General features: G+C 49.7%; 6 protein-coding genes across 7 annotated transcripts; 1 reads left to right on the top strand and 5 right to left on the bottom strand.

Moving 5' to 3' along the window:
• Positions 1-986: 986 nt before the first annotated feature.
• On the top strand, positions 987-2608 carry LOC120659182 (proline-rich receptor-like protein kinase PERK8). Of its 2 annotated transcripts, XR_005668922.1 has the most exons (2): positions 987-1908; positions 2309-2608. XR_005668922.1 is itself a non-coding variant. In XM_039937235.1 (1 exon), the coding sequence occupies exon 1, from the start codon at positions 1307-1309 to the stop codon at positions 1850-1852; it is 546 nt and encodes a 181-aa protein (XP_039793169.1). In that variant the 5' UTR covers positions 987-1306; the 3' UTR covers positions 1853-2218. The 2 variants fall into 2 exon arrangements, 1 of the variants encoding a protein (XP_039793169.1); XM_039937235.1 differs by lacking the exon at positions 2309-2608 and having other exon boundaries at positions 987-2218.
• Positions 2609-4067: 1459 nt separating this feature from the next.
• LOC120659060 lies at positions 4068-5956 on the bottom strand. The gene is made up of 2 exons (XM_039937129.1): positions 5656-5956; positions 4068-4820 (listed from the first exon to the last, which is right to left on the bottom strand). Exons 1-2 carry the CDS (start codon positions 5867-5869, stop codon positions 4189-4191), a joined length of 846 nt encoding a protein of 281 aa, XP_039793063.1. The 5' UTR covers positions 5870-5956; the 3' UTR covers positions 4068-4188.
• Positions 5957-8355: 2399 nt separating this feature from the next.
• On the bottom strand, positions 8356-9318 carry LOC120658494 (mavicyanin-like). Its single transcript, XM_039936745.1, has 2 exons — positions 9085-9318; positions 8356-8978 (listed from the first exon to the last, which is right to left on the bottom strand). The coding sequence occupies exons 1-2, from the start codon at positions 9260-9262 to the stop codon at positions 8551-8553; spliced, it is 606 nt and encodes a 201-aa protein (XP_039792679.1). The 5' UTR covers positions 9263-9318; the 3' UTR covers positions 8356-8550.
• Positions 9319-12156: 2838 nt separating this feature from the next.
• LOC120658492 (peroxidase 3-like) lies at positions 12157-14199 on the bottom strand. Its single transcript, XM_039936744.1, has one exon. The coding sequence runs from the start codon at positions 13296-13298 to the stop codon at positions 12318-12320; it is 981 nt and encodes a 326-aa protein (XP_039792678.1). The 5' UTR covers positions 13299-14199; the 3' UTR covers positions 12157-12317.
• Positions 14200-14840: 641 nt separating this feature from the next.
• LOC120659059 (peroxidase 1-like) lies at positions 14841-17751 on the bottom strand (the record flags this gene model as incomplete). The annotated part of the gene is made up of 3 exons (XM_039937128.1): positions 14841-15599; positions 17160-17328; positions 17452-17751. Coding segments are annotated over 3 exons (1005 nt in total), but the record flags the coding sequence as incomplete, so codon positions are not given.
• A 4984-nt stretch (positions 17752-22735) lies between these two features.
• LOC120658491 (peroxidase 1-like) lies at positions 22736-23903 on the bottom strand. Its single transcript, XM_039936743.1, has 2 exons — positions 23587-23903; positions 22736-23485 (listed from the first exon to the last, which is right to left on the bottom strand). Exons 1-2 carry the CDS (start codon positions 23854-23856, stop codon positions 22736-22738), a joined length of 1020 nt encoding a protein of 339 aa, XP_039792677.1. The 5' UTR covers positions 23857-23903.
• Positions 23904-25344: the final 1441 nt, after the last annotated feature.

Raw genomic sequence — 25344 nt, 5'->3', positions numbered from 1 at the left:
GGCCGGGGCCGCGCACAGGGCCGCGCGTGCGGCGCGCGGGCAGGGGCACAGGCGGGAGCAGGGCGCGCGCGCATGGGCTGGGGTGCAGCGTGAGCGGTGCAGGGAGCAGTGCGCGTGCGGCCGGCGGCGATGGCGGGGCGCTGTGCGCGCTCTGCTATCGCAAGCTCGTGCGCCAATGCGGCAGCGGCGAGCAGCGCGGCGGACGTCACGGCACGCGGAGCGCGTGGGGGTGGCAGGGAGCAGGGACGCGCGTGCGTGCGTGCGCGGGCGGTGCGGCAAGCGGCGCTCGGGGGCGCGCGGCAGAGGAGAGGGAGGAAGGAGAGTGAGGGAGGGAGGAAAAGAAAAAGGAAAATGAGAAAAAGAAAAAGGAAAGGGGAAAGAGAGAAGAAGAGAGATTCGCGCCGGCGCCGATCGCGGCGCCGATCTCGACTGCACGCGCACGCGCGCTTGTCGGCGTGATGCGCGGAACGAGGAGGAAACAGGGAGACGGGATAGCGATTGGATGCCGGGACTGTTTTTTCGGGCGACCGGGAGATCGGTCGGGAAACAATTTCGAAAAGTCTGAGCTCAACGATTTGAAAAGAGATTTTGAAAATTATTTTTAGCGTGTGATTTAATTTGGTGAATTTTTTGGATGTCACTCCTTTTGTACGTTTAAACAAAGATTTTGCCCGAATGGGCCAAACAGCATGTGACTGACTGTTCACTGTTTAATATTGAGGAAAACACTGATTATGAATTGATTAGGCTTTATCTCAAGAATTAGTTATGAGGTTGTGCAATTAATTTTATCATTAACCTACTTTTAATGTTTTTAAATTAGCATCCAAATATCGCTTAGATCAAAGAAAGAAATGAATGCAGCTTGCCGTTTTCTTTTGCTCATTTACTGCGTGGTGCTTTTCCCAAAGGAGATTGCAGGGGAGGTGGATGGAGCACTACAAGATCCCTCGTTTCCTAGAGACGCGGCCTCCATGGCAGTGGGCGCTGTCAGGTAAGACTCGAGCGTTAATAATGGCGGCAGCTGCCGACCACCTCTATCTCGTTCCCGTCGCTAGCATCCTCACATGGCGATGGTTGAGCAACCATCTCTTTTCGATCTGGAGCGTCCACTTGCAGCACCGGACGGCCACCAGGCCTCGTGCTCCCGTACAACAATACTCCAGCCAAGAAAGAGAGCATCGCTGTCCCTGTCCGTCCACACCTCCGCTCTGCTGCTCACCTCGTCGGGAGCGGTCACGGGCACACCACCGCCAGCCACCACGCGCGGCACGGTCACTAGAAGAGACTCGAGAGAGCGTCGGCCATGCCGGGCTGCTATGTGGGCAAAGCCACCAAGATCTTCCTCGCCCTCCTCGCCGTCCTCGCCGTCGTCGGCGTCGTCCTCGCCTTCCGCGCCGTCCTCCACCGCGCTGCCACGTCCGGTCCCAGCTCCACCACCGGGACGGCGTGCGAAGCCGCCGACGGGTGCCAGCCCGTTCCGCCGGGGGCCGCCGTCGCGCAGCCCGCCACCGCCGCTCGCCCGCCGCCCACGCCCACGACGGCGCAAAATCCCACCTTTCCCTCCCCGGACACCACCTCGCAGCCGCCACCGCCTGTGCCCATGACCCCGCTGCAGCCGCCGCCGTCGTCGCCGATGCTGGTGCCCCCTCCACAGCTGCCGCCGCCGGCAGCAGTCGTGCCACCCCCGCTGGCATTTCCGTCGCCGCCGCCTCCGGCGGTAGAGATCGCGACGCCCCCAGCGGCATCAGCAACACCGCCGCCTCCCGCCGACCTGCTGCCGCCACCACCGGCCTTGCCGTCGCCTGCGCCGCCGGCTGCCCCAGAGGAGCCGAGCCCGACCGCGTCTTGATGCTTGATGCCGCTGATTCTTGACTGGCTCGGTTCAGACTTCAGACTTCAGAGCAGGTTAGAGCTGCACAGATTTGTTAGGATGGGTAGCGTTGATGCACTACTGATTCAATTTGTCCTAGAATTCGGTTCAATTCTGTCTTGCTGGATTGAACTTTCATCATCTCCATCAGGATCTAGCAGAACTTTCATCATCTCCATCAGGATCTAGCAGAATCATTCTGCATCTTTCTCGTCCAATTTCTTCTGTTGTTTTACAGCTGATATTGTGAAAACTCAAATTTGCTCATCTGTTCATAATTCTGTAATCCTGTACAAAAATTCAGCTTTTGATAGAAATCACACACAGCTGATATTGTGGTCCTGATATCTGCATGTCGGTCGAACTTTTTTGGTCATGGACTGATGCATGCGTGGATGGCCTTGACCTGTTGACCACCTGGGATCTTGGTTGCAGTTGGAGATTCCTCCTCCACAGATCCACACTGTTGAACACTACTTCACCAAACAAAGCCAATGGTGTGTTTAGATCACTTTGCATTTTATGTTTTTGTATTTTTGAAAGGGAATCTTCAATATTTGAAGTATTAAATGTAGATTAATTACAAAATTAATTACAGATCTCGTCTGTAAACTACGAGACGAATCTAATGAGTCTAATTAATTCATCATTAGAGCATATTTACTGTAACATTACTGTAGCAATTTAGTGTCTAATCACGTCATAATTGGACTCATTAGATTCGTCTCGCGATTTACAGTATATTTGTGTAATGCGATTTATTTTTTGACTATATTTAGTACACCATGCAAGTAATTTATAAAAAATTTGCATTTTGCGTTTTTATCCAAACAAAGCCTAAATAAAACACACGGAGAACAGCGCACTGTATTTTGCTCATGTAGCCAGTGATTTTCGTACTAGCAGAGGTAGTTCTGGGGAATTGTGCAAGCTATATGATTTCTTTTTTCATTCATTCAGGCGTGTACAGTCTGCAACCTTTTCCATCCTTGCTTTGCTAGAGGCATCGAGCCCCTGTTTGTGAAAGGGTACCCGGATTGGTTAGGTGGTCTCGGTAGCACTCCTCATATTCTGGGATCGACTCTCGGTGGGAGCGAATTTTAGGCTGAGGTTAAAAAAATCCCCTCGTCTGTCTATACGCCAAAGCACATGGAAATAGGTCTCGGCTCACCCGGCCCGCTCTTATACGGGTTACGGTATGGGTTACGGCACCCATGTGTAAGGGTGGTGTAGGGGTTCGGGGGTTTTCTCGGCCTACGTGAGAGGTCTTTTTCTTATATTAATGCCCGGAGAGCGATTTGCTCCTCGCAGGTCGAGTTTTTTTTATCAAGCCCCTGTTTAGTTCTCTTCAAAATTCTAATACTTTACAAGATTCTACGTCACACTGAATCTTTAAATGCATGCATGAAGTATTAAATGTAGCTAAACAAAATAACTAATTACACAGTTTGTCTATAATTTGTGAGATAAATCTTTTAAGTCTAGTTAACCCACAATCGGATAATAATTATCAAATACAAACGAAAGTGCTACAGTACTCTACAGCTTTCCTTTTACCCATCTAAACAAGCGCCAAGTAAATGGTAGCCACAATAAATCCCATTCTTTTTTGAGAAAAATAGCAGGTGCTTTTGTCCCATTCTACTTTTGTGAAACAGCAGCCCATCACCATTTCCCTGAAGAAGGGCACTTCTAGGTCTAGTCCTGAACCTGCTGTTTGTTTAACAGCACTTCAAACCGTCACGATAGTCTGATTGCTCTACCCTCTTAAGTGCAATTAGGAATTTGGGGTGGGGGGCACAAAACTACTACTACATGGTGCGTGTACAGTTATGCAAGACTCATGCCATTGTGGAAGTGGAGTGCTGAATCGAAACAAAGGGAGCTGTATGGAATCAGGATGATGATTTTCTTCTCTACCTCCAGATCTCTACTATATTCCAAAAGATATAAACAGATCTTGCCGTCACAAAAAGTATGGTTTCCAGTTTGTCGCGCATCAGGAATGCATAGTTTCATTTCTTGAGGCACTGTCTCTCTCTGATCATGCAGGTGTGAATTCAGCTTCCCTTTCAGGAGTTCAGTCCTGAAGACTCGAGTAGAAACAGAGCAAAAAGAAAAAGAGCAATGTAGTGCGCGGTAGTGTGAATTCAGCAATGCCACACATGTAAACCAAACTGCATTGGAAGAATGATGCCTGAGGATAGCTTTTATTGGATCAATGGTTACAATGAATGCGTACACTAATCATCACATTATGTGATAATTAATCAATCATCTATCTGCAAAATGAAAATGACGAATGACCGGGTCTCTCAGATGGCCAATGCCAAGGCCATCATCCCAACGGCCAGAGTCATGCCAGCCTTGGCTCCGAGCAGGCCATTGCTGGCGGCGTCGGACGATTTCGGCGCCGGCGCCGCCGTGGGCGTCGAGACGGTGGGCAGCCCGTCGTTGGACGGCACGGAGGAAGGCTCCGATGCCATTGCAGGGGCCGGGGTCGGGGCGAGGCTCCTCTGGTGGCGGGGTTTGCTCCTGGCGGGCGCGGGCGCGGGCGCGGGCGCGGCGACGGTGACCTCGAGCTTCATGCCGGCGGCGCAGTGGCCGGGGACGCTGCAGATGAAGTAGCGCTTGCCCGGGGCGGTGAGCTTGACGGTGGTGGCGCCGCCGGTGTAGGACTTGACGGGGTTGGCGCCGGAGCAGGCGTCGTAGCCGGCCTTGGGGACCTCGGTGACGTCGTGCGACGCCGCGTACTTGAACGCTGTAGTACATACAGAGACGACGTCGTCAGCGGACGTGGATGTGAGAAAGAGTAAAGAAAGGAAAAATAAATTCGGTTGCTTCTTGGTTTTGATGCCGCTGCTCTCTACGCCTGGGAAAACACGCCACGAGCTAGCGACGGGTTCCTCGCTAGCGAAGGAATTTTGCCAGTTTCTCACTCCACGAACTCAGTGGAGTATAATCTGCCGAACCCCTCTCGAAGTGTCCCCAACAGTTGACAGGGGCGAAAAAGAAGGAGAGCGTCGCCGCCGGCTCCGCCGGCGGTCTCTTCCGCCTCCGACGCCCGTGTGGCCTCGCGAGGTGGCGGAGACGGCTGGGTTCTCGCTGGTCGGTGTAGGTTGCAGAGCTGCTAGTAGATCTAGGGTTTGGTGTCCTAACGCCGACGGCAAGGCGATGGCGGCGGCGTCGCTTTCATGGAATAAGTTCTTCCGGACTCTCCCTTGCCCATCTGGTGCTCCACTCCGGCGCCACTGACGAGTCTGTGGAGGAGGAGCTCCTTGCGAGGAGCGCTGTGGATGTTAGGTGGCTGGACCAGGCTCGGTCTTCCTTCGACGACGACGGTTGTTGATGGCGTGCAGAAGTCCAGGAGCTGGGGAGCTTGGGGCGCGGCCCCGGTCGATGTGCGATTGCCGATGGCTCCATCCCGTCATTTGGGACGGGTGTCTACTGGGACTCACCTCAAAGCCGGCGGGCGATGGAATTCCTTCAGCTCATGGGGTTGCTCGGCGTTCTCCTCGACGGCGGCGGCCGGCGCCGGAGATCTCGAGCATCGGTTTCTCAAAGATCTAGGGACTTGGTTGTAATTTTCCTTTTTTCAGGGCCCTTTGTGATGTTTGGGTGAGACAGCTGTCTCTGTATCCTTCCAGTATGTTCCTGTATCGGTACACGTATTTGTACGGTTTTCTTATCTAGAAATACAAGAATGTTTATAAAAAAAAACTCAGCCAAAGCCAGCAACATCGCTACCCGTTGGACAAGGCCTAACTGCTACAGAAACAGGCAGGCAGCAGCAGTTGGAGAGGAGAGGAGAATCTTACACATGGTGTCGCCCTGGACGAACGCCTGCTTGGCGGACCAGGCGTTGTAGCTGGTGCCGCTGGCGTCCCAGGCGCCGCTGCCTCCCACTGGGTGGTCAACCGAGGCGGCGGCGAGGTGCACCGCCAGAGCGGCCGCGGCCACGGCGGCGAGGATCATGGCCTGGGGCGCCGTTGCCATGTCGACCTCTGCACTGCCTGCAGATTTAACGAGGCGATCGACGGTGCAAGAATGTTGTTACAGTGTCAATGCTGCAATGCACTAGAAGGGGAGGATGATTCAGCTTGCTGTACAATGGCGGTGGCAAGCATGCATGGCTTATATAGAGAGCATAGCAGGACCGAATTGCTGCAGGAAAAGAAAGAGATTGACGCGCAGGCAACGGGTTGACGACGACGGCCGCGGCTGCTGCCGGTGCCGGGGTTGGTGGCTGGCCGGGGACGGACGGACGCGGCAACTGTTTTGACCACCGCCGCTACCCTACCGGCGGCTAGCTGTTGGATTGGAGGACTTGAGCACAGACGCAGCAGGTAGCTAGCAATAGGGATGGATCTAAACATCCGAATTCTTAGAACAAATTTAATATTTTAAAATAGATATGCTTAAAATTTTATGGTAATTTTTTTTATAATATCAAGCAAATTATTACACATAAAAATAAAATTTTGTATAAATTTTTTTATGTATTATTTGCTCCCTACAATTAAAAAGGTGAAAAAAGATTCGTATCCGTATCCGATCCGTATTCGAATTTTTATATCTATTATTTGAGAATATATATGATAAATTTGAGGTTTAGTTTTTTTGAATCTTTACAAGATCAATGTTAAGTACAAGGCTATGAATTTACATAGTAAATTCTACATTTTATTTGTTCATAATCGAAGAAAAATGATAAAAAATCTGACATTCGAATAGACATCCGAATTCATCTATAGCTAGCAAGTGATATGCTACAGGAAAAGCTGCATCGATTGACGGGCGCCATGTGCATGATGCGCACCAAAACAAGCCAGCCGAGCCGGAGCCGCCTTCCCAGAACCCAGTCCACTCGTCACTTGCTCCAGGGACTTAAGGCTAGTTTTAGTAGGAGTGATATAGGAGTGTCATGGACATTAAATTTGCTAATATGTACCAATGATATGAAAAGAGAGAAAAGAAGAGCGTCATGAAATGTGAGAGAAGTGTCATCACCATGACACTCCACTGGCACAGTTTTCAAGTTTCTAGTCTTGATAACTGTGTCGATGACACTCCCATTGAGACTGGCATTAATTAACTATTTTTTAAAAAGAAAGGACATAAAGTGACTTTGAACGATTAATTTTATCATTTAAAAGAGTTGTACCTGTATTACAGCCAGTTATTTTCATCTAGTAATAAATTCAACGGTTTCCGGATCCCATTCTGCATCTAATCCCTCTGTTTTTTTTTGGGGCAATGAGCTTGTCATATCCTATTTCACCGTTCCACTAGTTTCTGTCAACTCTTTCTGCTGCTACTCATCGCCATTTTAGCCTACTAGCTAGAATGCTGCTTACGTTCTGAATTTTCCTACGGGCAATCCTCCACCACCTTAGCCAACTAAAGTCAACTCAACAATCTTTGCCACCAGGCAGGCCAACCTTCTTAGCTCGTCAATCTCAAATATTCATATTCGTAACTCACAAATCCACAGCCTCGAATCCCAAGTAATAGAATTTTGCTTTTATTTTTTTCAGATTGTGTACTCATTCCTCTATTATTTGTGATCAACTTGTGAGCTGTAAACACTATAAAACTTCTCTAGGTGCGGTTACAGATAGGCTGGAAACTTCTTCCATTTTCTAAAAAATATCTATAATCAACGACAGAGAAAGCACTATCTCGCAAGAGTTGGCGTAGAGAGGAAACCGATCTTTTAACATAGTCAGTAAAGAAGGGTAAAAATGCGCGGTGAAAAAAACTGAATGGTGAAATGAGTGAGAGAAAAAAAGCCGAATATGATTTAGCTTTCCTCTATCAAAATAGTAGTTGCATTGAACACAGAAAACATTGGCATTACAAAAACCAAACCAGAAATTATCGAACTTTTGCTAACGCTATTTACAGACAAATAAACATTTTTGACATGACTTTCCTCAATCGTGTAGATTTAGCTAGGATGCATTTAATTTCCCTATGGTTGCACAAGTTTGGTGTATCATCATCTTATTCCAGCTCAGTCAATGAGTGGATGAAAAAAATAAATTCCAAGCAAGACAATTGGCATGTTTTGTGCCGCTATTATATATATACTCCCTCCGTACCCATAAAACTTGACGTTTAGGACAACGACACGGTCTCCAAAATACAACTTTGACCACTTGTTATTATAAAAATATTTATGAAAAAGTGGTATATGTATACTTTTATGAAAGTGTTTTTCAAGACAAATCTATTCATATAATTTTCGTATTTGCAAACTCAACAACTTAAAAGTTCTTGATGATTTATATTCCCAATATTTGACCCAAACCTTGTCCAAAACGTCAAGTTTTATAGGTATGGAGGGAGTATATATATTCTTTTGAGATCACACAGTAAAACTCAGACACTCACAATGCACGCATACTCATAGAGCACAAATAATACCAATCGTTGCACATTGAGTATATATAGTATAATGAATAATGATACAAAAAATATTTATTCGGCCTCAACAGTGACAACAATACTTACACTATAATCACCGTTCATGTATAATACAATTGAATCGAATACATGCTGCTGCTTGCCGCCAAAGACGCCAAAAGAAGGGGGGAATTAAAAAAGAGGAAACATCTGTAACGATAATGAATTATTTCTGCCAAAAAAAAAGTCGTGCGTGCGTGTCACGACGCTCACATGGCCAAGGCCATGGCGACGCCCACGGCGAGCCCCACGACAGCCTTGCCTCCGAGCATGCCAGCAGCAGCGTCCGACGACTTGGGCGCCGGCGCCGCAGTGGGCGTGGACACGTCGGTGGAAGAAGCATCAGGCTCTGGTGCCACCGCAGGGGCCGGGGTCGGGGCGACGCTCCTCTTGTGGTGGGGCTTGCCGGCCGCGGGCGCGGGCGCGGTGACCGCGGCCGCGGCGACGGTGACCTCGAGCTTCATGCCGGCGGCGCAGTGGCCGGGCACGCTGCAGATGAAGTAGCGCTTGCCCGGGGCGGTGAGCTTGACTGCGGCGCTGCCGCCGGTGTAGGACTTGATGGAGTTGGCGCCGGAGCAGGAGTCGTAGTCTTTCTTGTCGACTTCGGTGACGTCGTGGGACGGCGCGAACTTGAACGCTGCGGCAGGCACAAATCATTTAATTTATTTTCAGATTTCTGGCTGGAGTGGGACTGAATGAATGAATGTCTGAATAATAATCGAGATCGATGTGGATGATCTTACACAAGGTGTCGCCCGGCTTGAAGGTCTGCTTGGCGGACCAGGCGTTGTAGCTCGTGCCGCTGGCGTCCCAGCTGCCGGTGCCTCCCACCGGATGGTCCGCCGCCGCGGCGAGCTGCGGCACCGCCAGGACAGCGGCCACGGCCGCGACGGCGAGGAGGAAGGCTCTGGCCATTGCCATCTCTGATCTTGCAGAGGATCTGGTACGTTGAGCAGCTAGTCGAGAGCTTGGCAATGCAGGTGTTGTTGCTGGGGCTGGCTCCTGCACACTGGGTGGCTTATATAGATGGATAGGCAGATGGATGGAACTTGCAGCGAACTGATGGAAGGTGGGGGGGTCAGAGCCTACGCCGGAACGAACCTCGCCTGGCAATCGCAATTCGCAATACTGTAGGCCCTGTTTAGTCCTAAAAATTTCCAAGATTCTTCGTCACATCGAATTTTTGGACACATGCATGAAGCATTAAATGTAGTTTAAAAAATAACTAATTGCACAACTTAGCTGTAAATGATGAGATGAATCTTTTGAGCCTAATTAGTTCAAAATTAGACAGTAATTACCAAATAAAAACGAAAGTACTTCAGTAGCCAAACCTAAAAAATGTCACCAACTAAACACACCCGTAGTGAGAGACAGATACATGATGCAGGCCAGGCCATGCATGGTTGACGGCCGGGGTTGGTGGCCGGACTGGACTGACAGAAAGACAGACAGACAGACGAACGGACGCGGCAATTCTTTTGACCTGGCTGGCTCAGACAGAGCAGCATACATGAACTCAACCACCCTGCTGCTACCAGGGTTAACCATTTTGTTTTCGTTGCAAATCCCGGTGTTTAGCGAAAACGAAATTTCGGCGAATTTCGGTGACTTTTGGCCGAAATTTTTTGAATTTTGAATTTTCAAACGAAATTTTCCGAAAAATACAGAATTTTTTTCCCAGTAAGTAGCGAAAACGAAATTTTTCGCCGGATTTCGGCGAAATTTCAAACCCTGGCTGCTACCTGCTCGCCGATCGACCGGTGGCATGGCATTGCCCTGCGTTCGCCATTCCTCTCTCTGCTTGCTTCCTTGCACACAACCAAGGAAGCAAATAAGATTGATGGCCATCATGCATGTGCCCATGTTGTACTAGCTAGTATAATAGTGCAGTGCAGACCACCAAACCAAGAGTAGGTCATTTACAATAATTATTGATGATTATCATGGCTAGTGCCTGCATTGTGTGTGTGTGTATTGTACCGTCGTCAGTTGGCTGGGCATATTTAAATGTTTGTCTAGAGGCCTCCACGTTAGTTTGGAGGACTTGCATTTGCATTGGGAGACCCGAAAAGTCCGGCAGCCATGTTGATGGCTTCCACGAACTGGCTAGCTTGAAAAGCTTCTTTTTTTTGTTTTGTTTTGCTAATTAACATTCCTGGTAGTCTGGTAGAAGAACAATGCTCCACAATGTTGCTTTAATTTAATTAGTTTATTGCCGTTTGTTAGGCGCGCGCGCGTTTACATTTCTGTATGCATTGACTCGTTAATTCAATTGTTTGTATTTGGTACAAACTAGAAGTCATACATACATACATACATACATACATACATACATGCTTCTTCTTCTTGAGACCACCACCATGCATGCGTCTGCAACTCTGCATTGTAGTCGGGATAACATATAGGTAATAATAGTGTGGTAATGAAGCCAGTTTGTCATCCGCCATATTGAAAAGGATAGTGAAGGATCTAAAAATTTACCTAAAACTTACTTATAAGAATAGGGTTAAAAAGGGTTCAAGTCATGACCCAGTGGCACCTACATATGATCGAATATGATTGAGACTGGATGCCAAATACAGGGGAAAAAATTTGGACGGGGGCCGGCCCCAAACTGCCTATCGTGAGGATCCGCCCCCGATGAGCGCCGCGTGGGCTAATCGGCGCCCGGCTCGACCATCGCGCTGGGAGGCTCCGATCCATCGTCCGTGCGTGAGGCTCGGCTCGGAATTTTCTCTAGCTCCCATCAGGTACAGCACGCCCACGGGATCAGCGCCTTGTTCGGCTGGCTGGTTCAGCCAGCAGCAACAGTGTTTTCCTCTCATGCCAAATCAGCTCAGCCACCAGCCAATTAGCCAGCCAGCAGTATTTTCCTCTCACGCCAAATCAGCCCAGCCACCAGCCAGCCAGCCAGCCGAACGAGGCCCAGGAGTATTCCATCCATCAGAGACCATGGCGACTAACTGGCCGCTGCCATGGGAGAACGGATCCGGCGTGGAGCTCAGTCGGGAGCAGGGAATCAGGGATGTAATCTCAATGGCATACATAGGTATAATCTCATGCCCGCTTGTTCAAAAATTGAAAAGAAACAAAGAGAATGATATAATACTGTAGCAATATATTAACAAATGTCAATCGAGGTGACGACGAGTGCTCGATGCAAAAGAGGGAATTGTGCTCCATATCGATCGAGATGCACCCTATTATTGCTGTATATCAGTGGCGGGTCTGCCACTAGGGCCCCTCGGATCATGGACATTGGACCATTAACATCTGTGCTATGTTAGTTTAGACCTACAATCATACAGCCCAACTCAAAGACAGGATAAACATACCGTCCAATCCATAGTTTTGGCCCCCTCTAGAGCATGGTGTTGAGCATCGGATTAACTTTCTTTTTTTTTTCGAGTAAGATTGACTTTCCCTATGAATATTGAATACAAGCACCTGGAGATAGTTTCGAGGGATAAAATTCAGTCAATGAGATTGACCTTGAACGATGGTGTGGCGAGGCGAACCCAGCCCAGCCCAACCTTATGGGATGTGAATGTGATGAACATCTGTTTCTTTCGGCCCAATCTGTTGGACCAGTATAGTTTGCAAGCCCAGTTGATTAACAGGCTGCCCGCGCAGCCCAAAAAAGATTGGTCTTGATGAAATTCACCCACCAATTGTTTTCTATGACCTTTTGCCGGAACAAACCAATGAACGAATGAATGAAGGGATTAAACATCTATCTATCCATCCATCCAACTAATGTTTCTTTCATCAAAATACTATGCCAATTAATGATAAAGGACAACGTACGATAATATATCGTATGAACCACCGCACGCAGCCCATTAATAATGAGGAACAAAACAAAATTAATAAAGCAGCGAGCAGCTGATGGAGAAGAAGAAGAGCCATGGAATGAAAGAAAAGAAAAGAAAATTTGAGCAGCGAGCAGAGCAACCAGCAGCCGGACGATGGATCAGTCGACGTAGACGGCGCATGTGCTCCTGATCTCGCCGTCGGCGCCGGTGCGCACGCCGATCCTGCCCATGTTGATCATGGAGATGGCGAAGTCGGCGAAGAAGGTGTCGACGTACGAGTCGTTGCTGCTCATGAGCTGCACGTAGGCCAAGGACAGGCTGTCGTCCAGCAGCGCCGCGTCCGACCCCAGCAGCGCCGTGCGGTTGTACACCGACTTGTAGTAGCCCAGGTCGAACCGGTTGGGCGACAACGGGTCCAGCGGCCGCACGGTCGCCACGTCGCCCGCCGGGCACGCCGCCGTCAGGTTCCTGGCGTACGCCGGGTCCATGGCCGGATCCTGGCCGCCGGCGCCGCTGCTGTTGTAGAGCCGCTCCGAGAAGGAGGGGCAGTGCGCGACGCCGATGGTGTGCGCGGCGGAGAGCACGATCATGTCCTTGACGGTCAGGTTCTGGGCGGCGAAGTACCGGGTGAGCACGGTGACGTTGCCGTCGGCGGGCGGCAGGAGGCGCTCGGCGTCCTCCCTGCGGGACACGTTGCCGTCGCGGCGCCCGGTCTCGACCTGGTACGCGGGGCCCTGGGTGAAGTTGACGGCGTCGCGCGCCGCCATGGCGAGGATGTCGGCGCAGGAGACGACGAGCGGGCAGGCGGCCTCCACCTTGGCCTTGACGGCGTCGATGGCCTCGTAGCCGCGCACCGTCGCGTTGGGGTCGGCGTCGCGCTGGGCGGTGCCGTTGCGCGACTTGAGCAGCAGGGCGGCGTCGCACCCGGCGCCGAAGCAGTCGTGGAAGTGCAGCCGGAGAAGCCCCGCTGGGAGCGTCACGTCGGCGGCGAACAGGGCCAGCAGCTCCTCGCGCACCAGGTCCTCGACCCCCGGGCAGCTCGTGTTGTAGTACCCGTACTGCAGCTGCGCCGCCGTCGCCGACGCCGACGCCGACGCCACGACCACGAGCACCAGCAACGATAGGGAGGCCCCCGCCATGGTCGATCGTGGCAATGCAAGCTAGCTAGCTACAGATAATTGATGGATCGCTTTTCTTTTGGATATGATCTGATGATGATGATGACGACGATGGCGATCGAGCTGCAACGTACTTATAGGCTGGGCTTTTGCCTCCGACTCCTTTTGTTTAATGGGGGGGCTGAGCCGCCGGGACGTGCGATCGAGATACGATCCAACCGGGGAACAACGATCGAAGAGAATGTTCGTGGTCGTCTCTGCGGCAGCCGGCGGCCGCATGCAGCAGCCGTTGACATTGCTGGATTGCATGGGATATTCTGCAGTTCATGGCCGGCATGACCGCCGCCATGGACAAGCATGCATGCCACTCCTTCCGACCAAACGGCGACGACAGAGCTGGAGGTGGAGTGGGGGGATGAATTGACCCAAAACGTAACACGAACGAGTTGTGTGCTAGCTAGTTGTCTCAATTTAATACTATCATCAAGGAACTAATTAGACATTACTATTATATATAATGGGAGGGTTCCATGTTCTATTCTTTAATTTCCCACCAGACAGAAAATTAATAATGGTTTGAATTGGGTGTTCCATGATGCTCTAAATATAATACATGATTGCTGCTGCCTGAAAGCAAAGAGTTTTTCTTGTTGTTTCATTTGTCCTGTGTGCCCTTCAAACATCCAAATAGTATATACTTAGGCACAGGCATCATCTCTAGCTACTAGTCTAGAACTTGACTTTTCAGCGTCCCCCTGGCACAAGAATTTTTATATCTTGCGCGCGCTGCGCTAGTTCGTCGTCACAGCTAGCTGCTGTACTGCTGGATTACGCGGAATATAGATGAGTTGCGCGTGCAGTTACCTAGCTAGATTATTCTGGGACATATATATAGTTTCATCAGTTATTAAGGGACGAGACAATCATCGTTACTCAAAGTTTTCAACCATCGTTTCTCATAGTATATAATCTTTGAATTATTCTCAAGTGCCCCCTCTTTCTTTCTTTTTTTCTTTTTTTCTTTTTGATTTGAAACGGAGAATGAAGTGCCCCTCTTTCTTTTTTTTTTAAATTTTTGATTTGAAACGGAGATTGAAGTGCCCCTCTTTCATTCTTCTGTCTACTAAATTCCTAATGCATGCATTGTTCTTTCCTTGGATACCACCAAATACCTTTACTTTGAAGCCGCAACTCTGTCTTTGAATCTATGCAGTTTCCTGCTTTAGGCCTTGTTTAGATGCAAAAACTTTTGGATGTAAAACACTATAGCACTTTCGTTTGTATTTAGTAATTATTGTCCTATCATGGATTAATTAGGCTCAAAAGATTCGTCTCGTAAATTATAGATAAACTGTGTCATTAGTTATTTTGTTTAGCTATATTTAATACTTCATGCATGTATTGAAAAATTCGATGTGATAGTAAATCTTGTAAAGTTTTGGAATTTTGAAGGAAACTAAACAAGACCTTAGTACAAGTTCCCGCGCTGAGCTCACTCCAAGTATCAGTGCAAAAGCCTCGTTCAGGCTATGCGACAGAGCACTACTACATATGTACTAATTGTAACGACAAGACAATCATTTCATTTATTCATCAGGACATATTCGCACATTACAATTGGACTTGCCCAAATTCACAATCAGAAATCTTGCAAAGCAACAATTCCTTGCAAATAAAATCATGGAAACCGATCGATCAAGCGACACGTCAAATCATGCGAACGCAAATCCAAACATATATAGGTGCGCAAGGCAGGGTCTGTCAGAGCTTGATCTGCTAGTAATCATCACATCAGCAGATCAGCCACGGCCAGCGTTGTGATGAGGGCCAACCCAGCGGTGGTGGTGAGCCGGTAGTAGCTCCTGCCAGCGCCAGCGCCGGCGCCGGCGTTGGTGGTCGTCGGTGCCGGCGGGTTGACCTTGGAGCAGACCTGCCTGATCTCGCCCTTGTGGTGCGTGAGCACGCCGAGCCTGCTCATGGCGACGAAGGACGCGGCGAAGTCGGCGAAGAACTGGGCGGAGGAGGTGGCGTTGGCCTGGGCGGCGACGTAGGCGCTGGTGGCGGGGTGGAGGAGCAGCGCGGCGTCGGTGGAGAGGAGGCCCCTGTTGCCGGCGACGAGGGCGTAGTAGTCGGTGTCGAAGGTGGCGGGCGTGGGAGGGCCGAGGTCGACGAGGGTGGCGGTGTCGCCGGGCTTGCACTGGCCGCGAAGGGTGGCCGTGTAGCTGGCGTCCAGCGTGGGGTCGGAGGCGCCGCTCCGACCGCCGAAGTTGTACAGCCGCGGCGACACCGTGGAGCACCGAGCCCGCCCGATCGTGTGCGCGCCTACGGATATTAATTAATTAATTAGTGGGCTTGGCCTGCCCAATAAATATTCAGCCCATTCATGGAAGGATTTTTTTCATTTTTATATTTAAAAAAAATTAAAATTTCAAAAATATATGGCGGTTTCGAAAATTTCAAAACTATACCCCTGTCGCCCCCTGCCTGGGCGACAGGACCTAAATGTAAAAAAATTACATTTAGGTCCTGGCACCCGGGACGCATTAAACGGCGAACTTGTAAAATCGATATAAAATCGTATAAAAATCGGAAAAATACAAACTCAACTGTTCTAAATTCTATGAAACAAGATCTACAACTTTTGTTATATAAAGTTTTTCATTTGGTCAATGTATCTTGCTCTATTTTAAATACTAGTTTAATGCACTTTTATTTAAATATCAAGATCCATCCTTTGGATGCAGGTCACCTTTGGCTAGAGTGTTGCATATGGTGAGGATATACTTGTACAAAATTGGTAGATCCAGAAAACATTTCTAGAATAAGTTTTTAAATTAAATCTTGCAATATGTCTAGTTTAAATGGATTATTTATCCATGCTGCTATACTGAGTTTTAGAAGCCATAACTTTTACGGTACCATTATTTTATTTCCTAAAAGCTATAAAAAAAGTTTGGTAAATTTTAGATAAGCACAACTAGACCAAATGAATTATGACTAAGGTAAATGCACTAAATCAAGAAAAATAGTTCTTGTACCTAGAAAAATTTGAAATAATTCATTTGGTCTAGTTGTGCTTATCTAAAATTTACCAAATTTTTTTTGTAGCTCTTAGGAAATAAAATAATGGTACTGTAAAAGTTATGGCTTCTAAAACTCAGTATAGCAGCATGGATAAATAACTCATTTAAACTAGACATATTGCAAGACTTAATTTAAAAACTTATTCTATAAATGTTTTCTGGGCCTACCAATTTTGTACAAGCCTATGCTTACCATATGCAACACGCTGGCCAAAGATGACATGCATCCAAAGGATGGATCTTGAGATTTTAATAAAAGTGTATTAAACTAGTATTTAAAATAGAGCAAGATACATTGATCAAATGAAAAACTTTATCTAACAAAAGTTGTAGATTTTGTTTCATAGAATCCAGAATAGTTGAGTTTGTATTTTTCCGATGTTTCTACGATTTTATATCTATTTTACAAGTTTGCTGTTTAATGCGTCCCGGGCGCCAGGACCTAAATGTAATTTTTTTACATTTAGATCCTGTCGCCCAGCCAGAGGGCGACATGCCCCCTGTCGCCCAGGCAAGGGGCGACAGGGGTATAGTTTTGAAATTTTTCGAAACCACCATACATTTTTGAAATTTTAATTTTTTTTAAATACAAAAATGAAAAAAAATCCATGGAAGCCTCTAATCGGCCCAAGGTCCGCCATAACAGTCTGTACAGTGAGTGTATTTAGCCCCCTTTTTCCCCTTTGTTTTCTACTAGTCTACTATCGCATTTATCATGTTTTCTACCAGAAGATTGACCTGATGTAAGAACTTAAAAAATATATAATTTAGCAAATCTGAGAGATAATTAATTATATACCGGAGAGGACGGCGAGGTCCTTGGCGGTGAGATTGAACTTGCTGGCAAACAGGGCGATGATGTCGGCGATGGTAGCGCCTGGGGGCGGCGAGTTAGGTGCCACGTCGGCGGCCACCGACCTGTTGCCGTCCCTCCGGCCAGTCGGGAGCGGGATGAAGGGCCCTTTCGTCTGATCGATCGATTATTTTGATTGGGGGCATGCGGCATCAACAAATATAATTAAATTCAGTGATGGTCGATCGATCCCCATCGTCTTGGATCGATCAGAGTTGAGATTGAGAGGATGACGTACCAGCCTGACGGCGTCCCGCGCGGCGAGGGCGAGCGTGTCGGCGCAGGAGACGACGCCGGGGCAGGCGGCTTCGAGCTTGGCTTTGATGGCGTCCACCACCTGGTACCCTCCGACGCCCTGGTTCAGCGGCGAGTCCTTCTCGGCGGTGCTGTTGCCTGTGGAGTCGAGCAGGATGGACCCCTCGCAGCCGCCGATCAAGCAGTCCACGGAGAAGAGCCGGAGCACGGGGCCGGCGAGCTCGGGCGACTTGCCGAGGATGGCCGTCATCTCCTTGAGCACGATCTCCTCCGCCTGAGGGCATGTCACAACCCAGAAAAAAAAATCCCGCTGGGCCCCACCTGTCAGCCTCTCCCTCTCCCTTCTCTCTGTTTTCTCCCGCGCGCCGCGGCACGCGTCGCCGCCGTCGGCCATCCTCGTGAGCCGCGCCACGTGCCGGCAATCTTCATGTTCCGTGCCGCCGCTTCCTTCTTCCCTCGCCCTCTCTCCTTATCCGCGCTCGGTCGGCCTCGCTCCCCGCCTCAAACCCTAGCCCGCTCTCCTCCATTGACGCCGCCGGCCCGAGCTCCCTCCTCGCCGCCGATTCGCCGCTCACAGTGAGTCCCTCGTCGATTCTTCGCGGGTGGAGCGTCTCCTCGCTTCCCTCGACCCGTTCCACCCCTAACCCGGCCCCTTCCCCTCCTCTGCAGGGCCGGCGACGAGCGCCTCCGCCCGCCGCCGCCTCTGCTCGTCGCGCCACCGGTCCGCCGCCGCTCCTCGCCCGCATCGCCGCCGGTGAGCTTCGCCGTCACCTAGGGCACGCCATGCGCCCTCGCCCCGAGCTCCTCCAGCCTCGCTCCGCCGCGCCGCCGTCCGCCGGCGCCACCGCGCCGCGCACGCGCGCGCGTGGGCGCGCCCAGGCGCGGGGTCAAGGCAGGCTTTGGCCTTGACCCGGCCTGGTGGTGCCGCCCGGCTCCCTGGGCCCACCTGTCGGTGGCCGGGGTGGCTACCTCGGGTGTACCTAGCGTTTTAGCTAGGGTTTCTTAGGTTCCATATTTCTGCAATCTTCCAAAATTCATAGAAATTCATGTATAGCTCCAAAAATTGTGAAACTTGTTTTGCTGGATTCCTCTTGCTGAGATCTACTTAGGAAAAATATTGTTTTGCATGTTACTTTGTTGTAGATTTATCTATAGATTTATCTTTCAAAAGTGAGTTTATTGCTTAGTTATTTGTGTACTGCTAGAAAAATGCCAAACTAAATTTTGTTAGACTCCTTGTGAGGTGTAGTTTTTAGTGGTGCAACTTGCTCATGTGTTTACTTGCTGTTGGTTAGGGTTTCATTTCGATTTCATGCTTGCTGTCCAAAATGTTATTTAATATAGAACTTCTTGCTGGAAAGTGATAAAATGACAAAACTAGTTTTGTTAGCCTTGTGTTGCTGCCTAGTTTCAAAGATAATTTTCTTGGATTTGTTTAGTTTAGGTTGCATGCCTTTTCTGATTTACTTTGTTTAGAGTGGCTGAAAGCTAAAATATTTATGGTTATTTATAGGAAAATGCTTTTGCTGCAAAATCAATTTTCATGAGTTCTTTGCATAGTCCTCTGCATGTTCAAAGTGTTTCATGATTTATGCATGTGGTTAAGATCATTTCTTAATTCTTGCATTGCATTCATGCATTTTAGTGACCAAGTCGTCGGAGAACGAACCCGTGGAACCCGCCGAGTCCGTGGAGCCCGAACCCGGAGTCCCGTTCGTGGTCGAGTCTGAAGTTAACCCAGGCAAGCAGCTAAGCATGAATCCTTGCTCCTATTTAATCTGACTTAACTAGATATCTCACCGGGTAATGTGGGGTTATATATAGTATGTATGTATTGCATTCTTATACCTAATTTCCTGCATTATCTTCCTTGAATTGTTAACCATGTCCTTGTCACTTGTTAGTCAGTAATAACTTAATCTGACTAGATGCTTAGTCCGGCTTAGAGTACTTCTTTTGCTTGCTAGACAGGAATAGTCTGGAGGATCACACTTGCTGGTTACCCTTGATCGCACTGGTTTGGTTTAGTGGTATGAGTTTGGTAGTATCGAGATTCGAGCGGAATAGTAGGGCCTCGAGAATGAAGTCACATGGGCATAGTCCGCTTGGATCGATTAAGGACCGAGTTGATGCCATCGGCCTTGAGCACCTTTCCGTGCTACCACATATCCAATATAATGGAACGGATGAGCCAAATACCTTCTTTGACTTGATCATTGGGGCCCGGTCCCAGATGCGTGGCCATCGGGCTATGCAGGGAGGCTTAGCAGGTCCCCGAGTGGAACTATGTGTAGGAAAATTTAGAGATGTCCTCGGTGGAACTAAGTCTCCACGCGCAAGCTGGGCGTACCCTCAACGGTTGAGCCTGGTTGGGAACGGTTGACATGAGTACCCCCTTGCCCGGCGTGATCGGTTGGGTGAGTCGCATGGTCCTCGCGTCGTGTGGGTAAAGTAGTACACCCTTGCAAGGATTTAATCAATTCGAATTGCCGCGCTCTCGGATATGAGCAAGCTCTTGGTTCGTCGAATTCTTCTTAGAGAGTTTCGGTTTTGTTGGCTTTGGTTTCATGTCATGTTGAGGATCTGTTATGTATATTGTGTTACTCTCTTAATCAACTAAAATTTTGGGGGTTGGGCAAGATTAATTAAGTTTGCTAGGTGATAGTCTATGCAGCTTGTGCTTATGCAATAAGTACTTAAACTTAAAGCTTTTCCTTGAGCCTTTGCATGATCCTTGTTTATTTAATCGCGTAAGTCTTGCGTAGTACCTTTTGTACTCAGGGTGCTTTCTAAATCTAGTTGCAGGTGAGCCAGAAGTGGTGTTCGGCCATTTCTACCCCGCTGATCCTAATGCGCGGGAAGAGTAGGCTGTTGCTGCTGTGGTGATGTCCTTGAGCAAGGCATCATCATCTTAAGTAAGTTTTATCGTAGCTGAGCTTCGGGAGAGCATGTATTTTCAATAAGCTCTAAATCTCTGTTTAATATGACTTGCGTGAGCCCAAGGCTTGTAAAGTGAAGCTTGAAACCCACCTATATGGAACTTGTAATATTAAGTCTCGAACTCTGGTTTTATATAACTGCTCTTTGTGGATTATTGGTTATGTATTCGATTGTATACGGTATGTGCATATGCTGATTCTGGGCTTATGTTGGAGCACATACCGGGACTACCGGATTTGATATTATTTTGAATGAATGACGTGTCGGTTATTCGTGTCTCTAGATGTGGGATAACACGTGGCACGCTCTACGACAAGCACGTGTTAACTCTCATCTGGGTGATAATGACCGGCGGTTCGTTTAAAATAGTATCAAATTGGGCGGTTCTCACAGGGCACGTCTTGTTGTACGCGCCGATCTCCACGTGGGCCTCCGCCGGCGGCAGCGGCCATGGTAGAGTGGGCAAGATTGATTATCGATTGACGATTGATTGATTTGGATGCCGTGAGCTATATATATGATGATCTTATCTTGTTCCTGCGGCAGTTGTAGAGGTGCGGTGTACTGCTGCTGCTGCTGCTGCTGCAAGTAGCCAAGCACACACATGCATGTCCATCGCTCGATCAGCTGATCCATCAGGCGCGGCGTTGACAAAAAATTAAACATTTCTAGTTGTAGCTCGCACGGAGCAAAAATACAAAAGGTACGCATGCATACACTCGTTTTGGTACTGGTACTTGCGCTTCTTCTGCTGCATCTGTACTTCACCATCCACACAACAGGATCAAGCTAGAATGCCAACTGTATAGATAATGTAATCCTAGTGCCAAGTATACAAGTCAGCGACCATTTTCTTTGCATAAATAAAACTAAGGGCACCCGACACAATACTCTCTATAACGAATGCCATGTCACCTAAAGACAAAGTAAAAGATAATCTGTCCATCAGCTCTCTTTTGCGGCAACGCTAACAAATAAAAAAATAATAACAGGCAGTCATCCTCATCCTGTCTCCCTGCTCTCTTCCGTTCTGCCCCAGCCGGCCGCCGCAAGGGCCGCGCTGGCCCGCTCCACCTGAGGTCGTAAGACCAACTCCAACAAAACCTTTAAATAACCTCCTATCTCAAATTTGGAGGGTTAAATTAAAAAAATGCACTCCAGCAGGCATTGACCAAATACTCCCTTTGTTTCTTAATTCATTTACCATACGTGTCTCGTTTCGTAGCACAAGCAGGCATTGACCAACAAGTACATATGCTATTTGTTGGTATTCCAGTTATGTGATGTATGAACTATGAAGTACTCCTTTCATTCACAGATTTAATTTAAAGACTTCTGGAATTTTAGGACAACTTAAGCAGAGAGGAAAAAGACTCATATAGGAGTACCCCTCAATCAAACACATACTGTAGATCACAACTCATGCAATAAAAATATGCCCATTCAGTTAACCAATGGAATAAATGACGGTGTTAAATCCTACTTCCTTGTAGATCGTTTTAACTTTCTAGATTCATATATTTTACTATACAACTAGACACATATATATAATACATAGTAGTGGTTTCCGGTCCAAATGAACAAATGAACAAATGCAAATATATGTACATATTTGAAATATGAACACACATATATACATATAGCTAAAATGAACAAATTAACATCCAACTACCATGAACAAATGGATCCATATAGCTAATATGAACACATGTTTTTGAATATAGCTACACAACAAACATCTAAAAATCAATGTAAAATCAAGAAATACTCACAATGCAGTGGTTTCCGGTCCAAACGCGCCGATTTCTGCCCGGAAAACGCCGAATACCGCTCGGGATTAGAGGATACCGCTTGGGATTACCGGTCTGAAAGTTTTTTTATTTTTTTTGAGTGCCCAAACAGTCAAATATTTGAACATGTTCTATATTAGAATGATGTATGTCATCTCTACTTTCCTACCATATTTTTTCCTTTTTTATTTCAAATATTTTTGAAAATTTTAAATTCGGGCGAAATTTTTCGAAATTTACCGCCGGTATGGGTTGCCGCCTAGTAGCGGTATCGGTAAAAATCGGCGGTAACCGGCGGTTACCGAGCGGTAAGGAAAACACTGCCTGCTAGCTATAGCTAGATTTTTATAGTACAAGAAGTAGTAGGCCATCACACTCACACAGCATGCATGCGGATCGGAAATATAATAATTTGAGATGGTACTACTAGTACTTATACTACGAATATAATGATGAACACTACAGCACAAGTCTATCTATGTAAAACAAACAACTGATGATATATGAAGCAGTGATCATATATATGATGATGGTAAATCAGTTGACGACGTTGCATTTCGTCCTGATCTCTCCCTGGTCGCCGGTGAGCACGCCGATGGAGGCCATCTTGGCCATGGAGACGGCGAAGTCGTGGAAGAAGTGGCCGTCGTACCTGCCGGAGGCGGCCTGCAGCACGTAGGCCCTGGTGAAGCGGTGGTCCATGAGGTAGGCGTCGGAGCGGAGCAGGCCGCGGCGGCGCGCGACGTGGCGGTAGTAGCTGGTGTCGAAGGTGACGCAGCTCCCGGGGTCGAGCTCCGACGTGCTGTTGCTGTCGCCGGCGTTGCAGCGCATCCGCAGCCTGTCGACGTAGCGGGCGTCGAGGGCGGGGTCGGCGGATGAGGGGTAGAGGCGGTCGGCGTAGGAGGGGCAGTGCGCCTTGCCGAGCGTGTGGGCGCCGGAGAGCACGACGAGGTCCCTGGCGTCGAGGCCCTTGGCGGCGAAGGCCTGGAGGAGGAGGTTGATGTCGCCGCGCAGCGGGGGCAGCTGGGCGCAGGTGGCAGCGGCGGAGGTGCGGCCGTCGCGGCGGCCGAGCGCGACGGGCCAGGAGGGGCCCTTGGACAGGGCGACGGCGTCGCGGGCCATGAGGGCGAGGATGTCGGCGCAGGAGACGGTGGCCGGGCAGGCCGTCTCGAGGTGGTCCTTGACGCGGGCGACGAGGTCGAAGCCACGGAGGCTGCCGTTGGGCATGGCGTCCTTCTCGGCCGTGTTGCCGGGGGTAGAGTCCAGAAGCACCGACGCGTCGCAGCCCTGCATGCAAATTAATTTGATGATGGAATATTATTATGAATGTAACAATGATGCAAAATTAAAGACGATGCCCATAGGAATAGGAAGGAGTATGCTGGTACCTGGACGAAGCAGTCGTGGTAGTGCAGCCTGAGGAGCGCTGCGGCGAGGTCCGGCGACTCCCTGACGGCCGCCGCCGTCTCGTTGCGCACAATGTCCTCGGCGGCCGGGCACGTCTTGCTGTAGTAGCCCACATCGAGCTGCTGCCCTGCTCCTGCAGATGCTCCGAGGACTGCTGCTAGCAGCGCCACTACGAGTGCCGCCGCCGGTGCAGGAAGGGCCGGGCGCGTCCTCCTGCAGCTGCTGCAGGTGGTCGCCGCCGCCGCGGCCATCTAGCTGGCTGGCTGAATAATGAGCAGTGGTGGTGGTGGTACTGTGCTAGCTGTGCTGTGCTCCAACGGGCAGCTACCCACACCTCTTATATATATATATTTACTCCTAATTTGTAGTAGTAGCAAATAAAACTGCAGTGCAGTACAGCAGTAGTCTAGATCATCATCAGCTGCAAAGTATTTAACTAGTGACTGATGAATGAATTGTAGTGCGCTGCTGCAGCTTCGATTCTCGCACACGGCCGGCTCGGTTGACTTTAATTCGCTGCTAGCAGCTGGATTATATATTAGTATATAGTATATTTGAAACGAATGAACTCAGCTGGCTAGCTGGCAGCTTATTAGCAGTTTGCATCAAGATTGAAGAATCTCTTCGCATCGCGCGCCGAAGCCGGCCTTGCTTAAAGTAGCGTTAGTGAAGTTATATATGCAGGGTGGGCGGTGATTCTGGATGGGATGCATAAATGGGATTACTTTGGGCATGTTTGGATCCAAGGGCTAGAGCTATTTTCAGACTAAAATAGTCTAAACTAGTCTAAAATCTCCAAATATGAGGGCTAGAGTTGGCTATTTGGAAATAGCTCACCTCAAAAAACTAGCCCACCCAAGAGGTGATTATTTGAGCTATTTGATGTAGGTCCCACTAGAAAAAAAATTTCTCCTCCCCTGTGGCCGCACTCCCCTGTGGCCGCATTGGGCCGTATCTCCCTGCGTTGCCTCCCGCCGCTGTCTCCCTGCATCGCCTCCCGCCGCCGCCTCCCTCCCGATCCGCCGGCGGTGACCCGCCCCCTCCCCTGCGTCATGTCCGCCGCCGCCCTCTCGATCCGCCACCGCAGGCCGTGACCCGCCCCTCCCCTGCGACATGACCGCCACCGCCCTCCCGATCCGCCGCCGCCAGCAGTGACCCACCTTGTTGCCTCCCCCACGAGCGCCGCCCCCTCCCCCACGCGCCGCCGCGCCCCTCCACCGTGCTATCCCCAAGCCGACGCCACCCTCCCCGCCCGTTGCTCCGCCGCGGAGGCCTTGACCGCGGCGCCACTCCCCCTCAACACCACCGGATCCGGACCGCCGGCGCCGGGCTTCACTGCATCGCCATCACCGGCCCCTCATCCCCGACCGGATCTCCAAGGACGGCTTCGACTTCTTCCCCGCGAACACGCAGCCGTCGCAGACGTCGGCGACCGGCCTCGGCCACGCTCCTGCTCCTCGTGCCGGCCTGGAGGCGGCAGCGGTGGAGGCGGAGACGGCATGCCGCCATGGCCTGCCCACGGTGGAGGCTTGTCGTCCGGTGCAGGCGGCGGCGGACGGGGGCGCGCGAAGGTCTCTTCGGCTGGTCGTCATCGTACACGCTCATCCTCGTCGAACCGTGGCCGCGCGAGCTCGCGTGGTGGCCGGGGTGGCCGTGCAGCAAGGGGTGCCGGCCATCCTCAGCACAGCACAGCAGCACCGAAGGGCTGGGCGGAGCACAGCAGCCACACGGAGACCACG

This window comes from Panicum virgatum, chromosome 2N, assembly GCF_016808335.1.
Source record: "Panicum virgatum strain AP13 chromosome 2N, P.virgatum_v5, whole genome shotgun sequence".
In the NCBI taxonomy this organism is placed as follows: domain Eukaryota; kingdom Viridiplantae; phylum Streptophyta; class Magnoliopsida; order Poales; family Poaceae; genus Panicum; species Panicum virgatum.
This window is presented reverse-complemented; position numbering and strand designations above follow the sequence as displayed.

Excerpts from the sequence above, each read along its gene's own strand:
- LOC120659182 (XM_039937235.1), top strand. The coding sequence starts at position 1,307 with ATGCCGGGCTGCTATGTGGGCAAAGCCACCAAGATCTTCCTCGCCCTC.
- LOC120658491 (XM_039936743.1), bottom strand. The coding sequence starts at position 23,856 with ATGGCCGCGGCGGCGGCGACCACCTGCAGCAGCTGCAGGAGGACGCGC. Across the intron at positions 23,486-23,586 it reads ACCACGACTGCTTCGTCCAG|GGCTGCGACGCGTCGGTGCT; the intron begins GTACCAGCATAC and ends ATTTGCATGCAG.
- LOC120658492 (XM_039936744.1), bottom strand. The coding sequence starts at position 13,298 with ATGGCGGGGGCCTCCCTATCGTTGCTGGTGCTCGTGGTCGTGGCGTCG.
- LOC120658494 (XM_039936745.1), bottom strand. The coding sequence starts at position 9,262 with ATGGCAATGGCCAGAGCCTTCCTCCTCGCCGTCGCGGCCGTGGCCGCT. Across the intron at positions 8,979-9,084 it reads CAAGCCGGGCGACACCTTGT|CGTTCAAGTTCGCGCCGTCC; the intron begins GTAAGATCATCC and ends TGCCTGCCGCAG.
- LOC120659060 (XM_039937129.1), bottom strand. The coding sequence starts at position 5,869 with ATGGCAACGGCGCCCCAGGCCATGATCCTCGCCGCCGTGGCCGCGGCC. Across the intron at positions 4,821-5,655 it reads CTCTCCAACTGCTGCTGCCT|TTCGTGGAGTGAGAAACTGG; the intron begins GCCTGTTTCTGT and ends TACTCCACTGAG.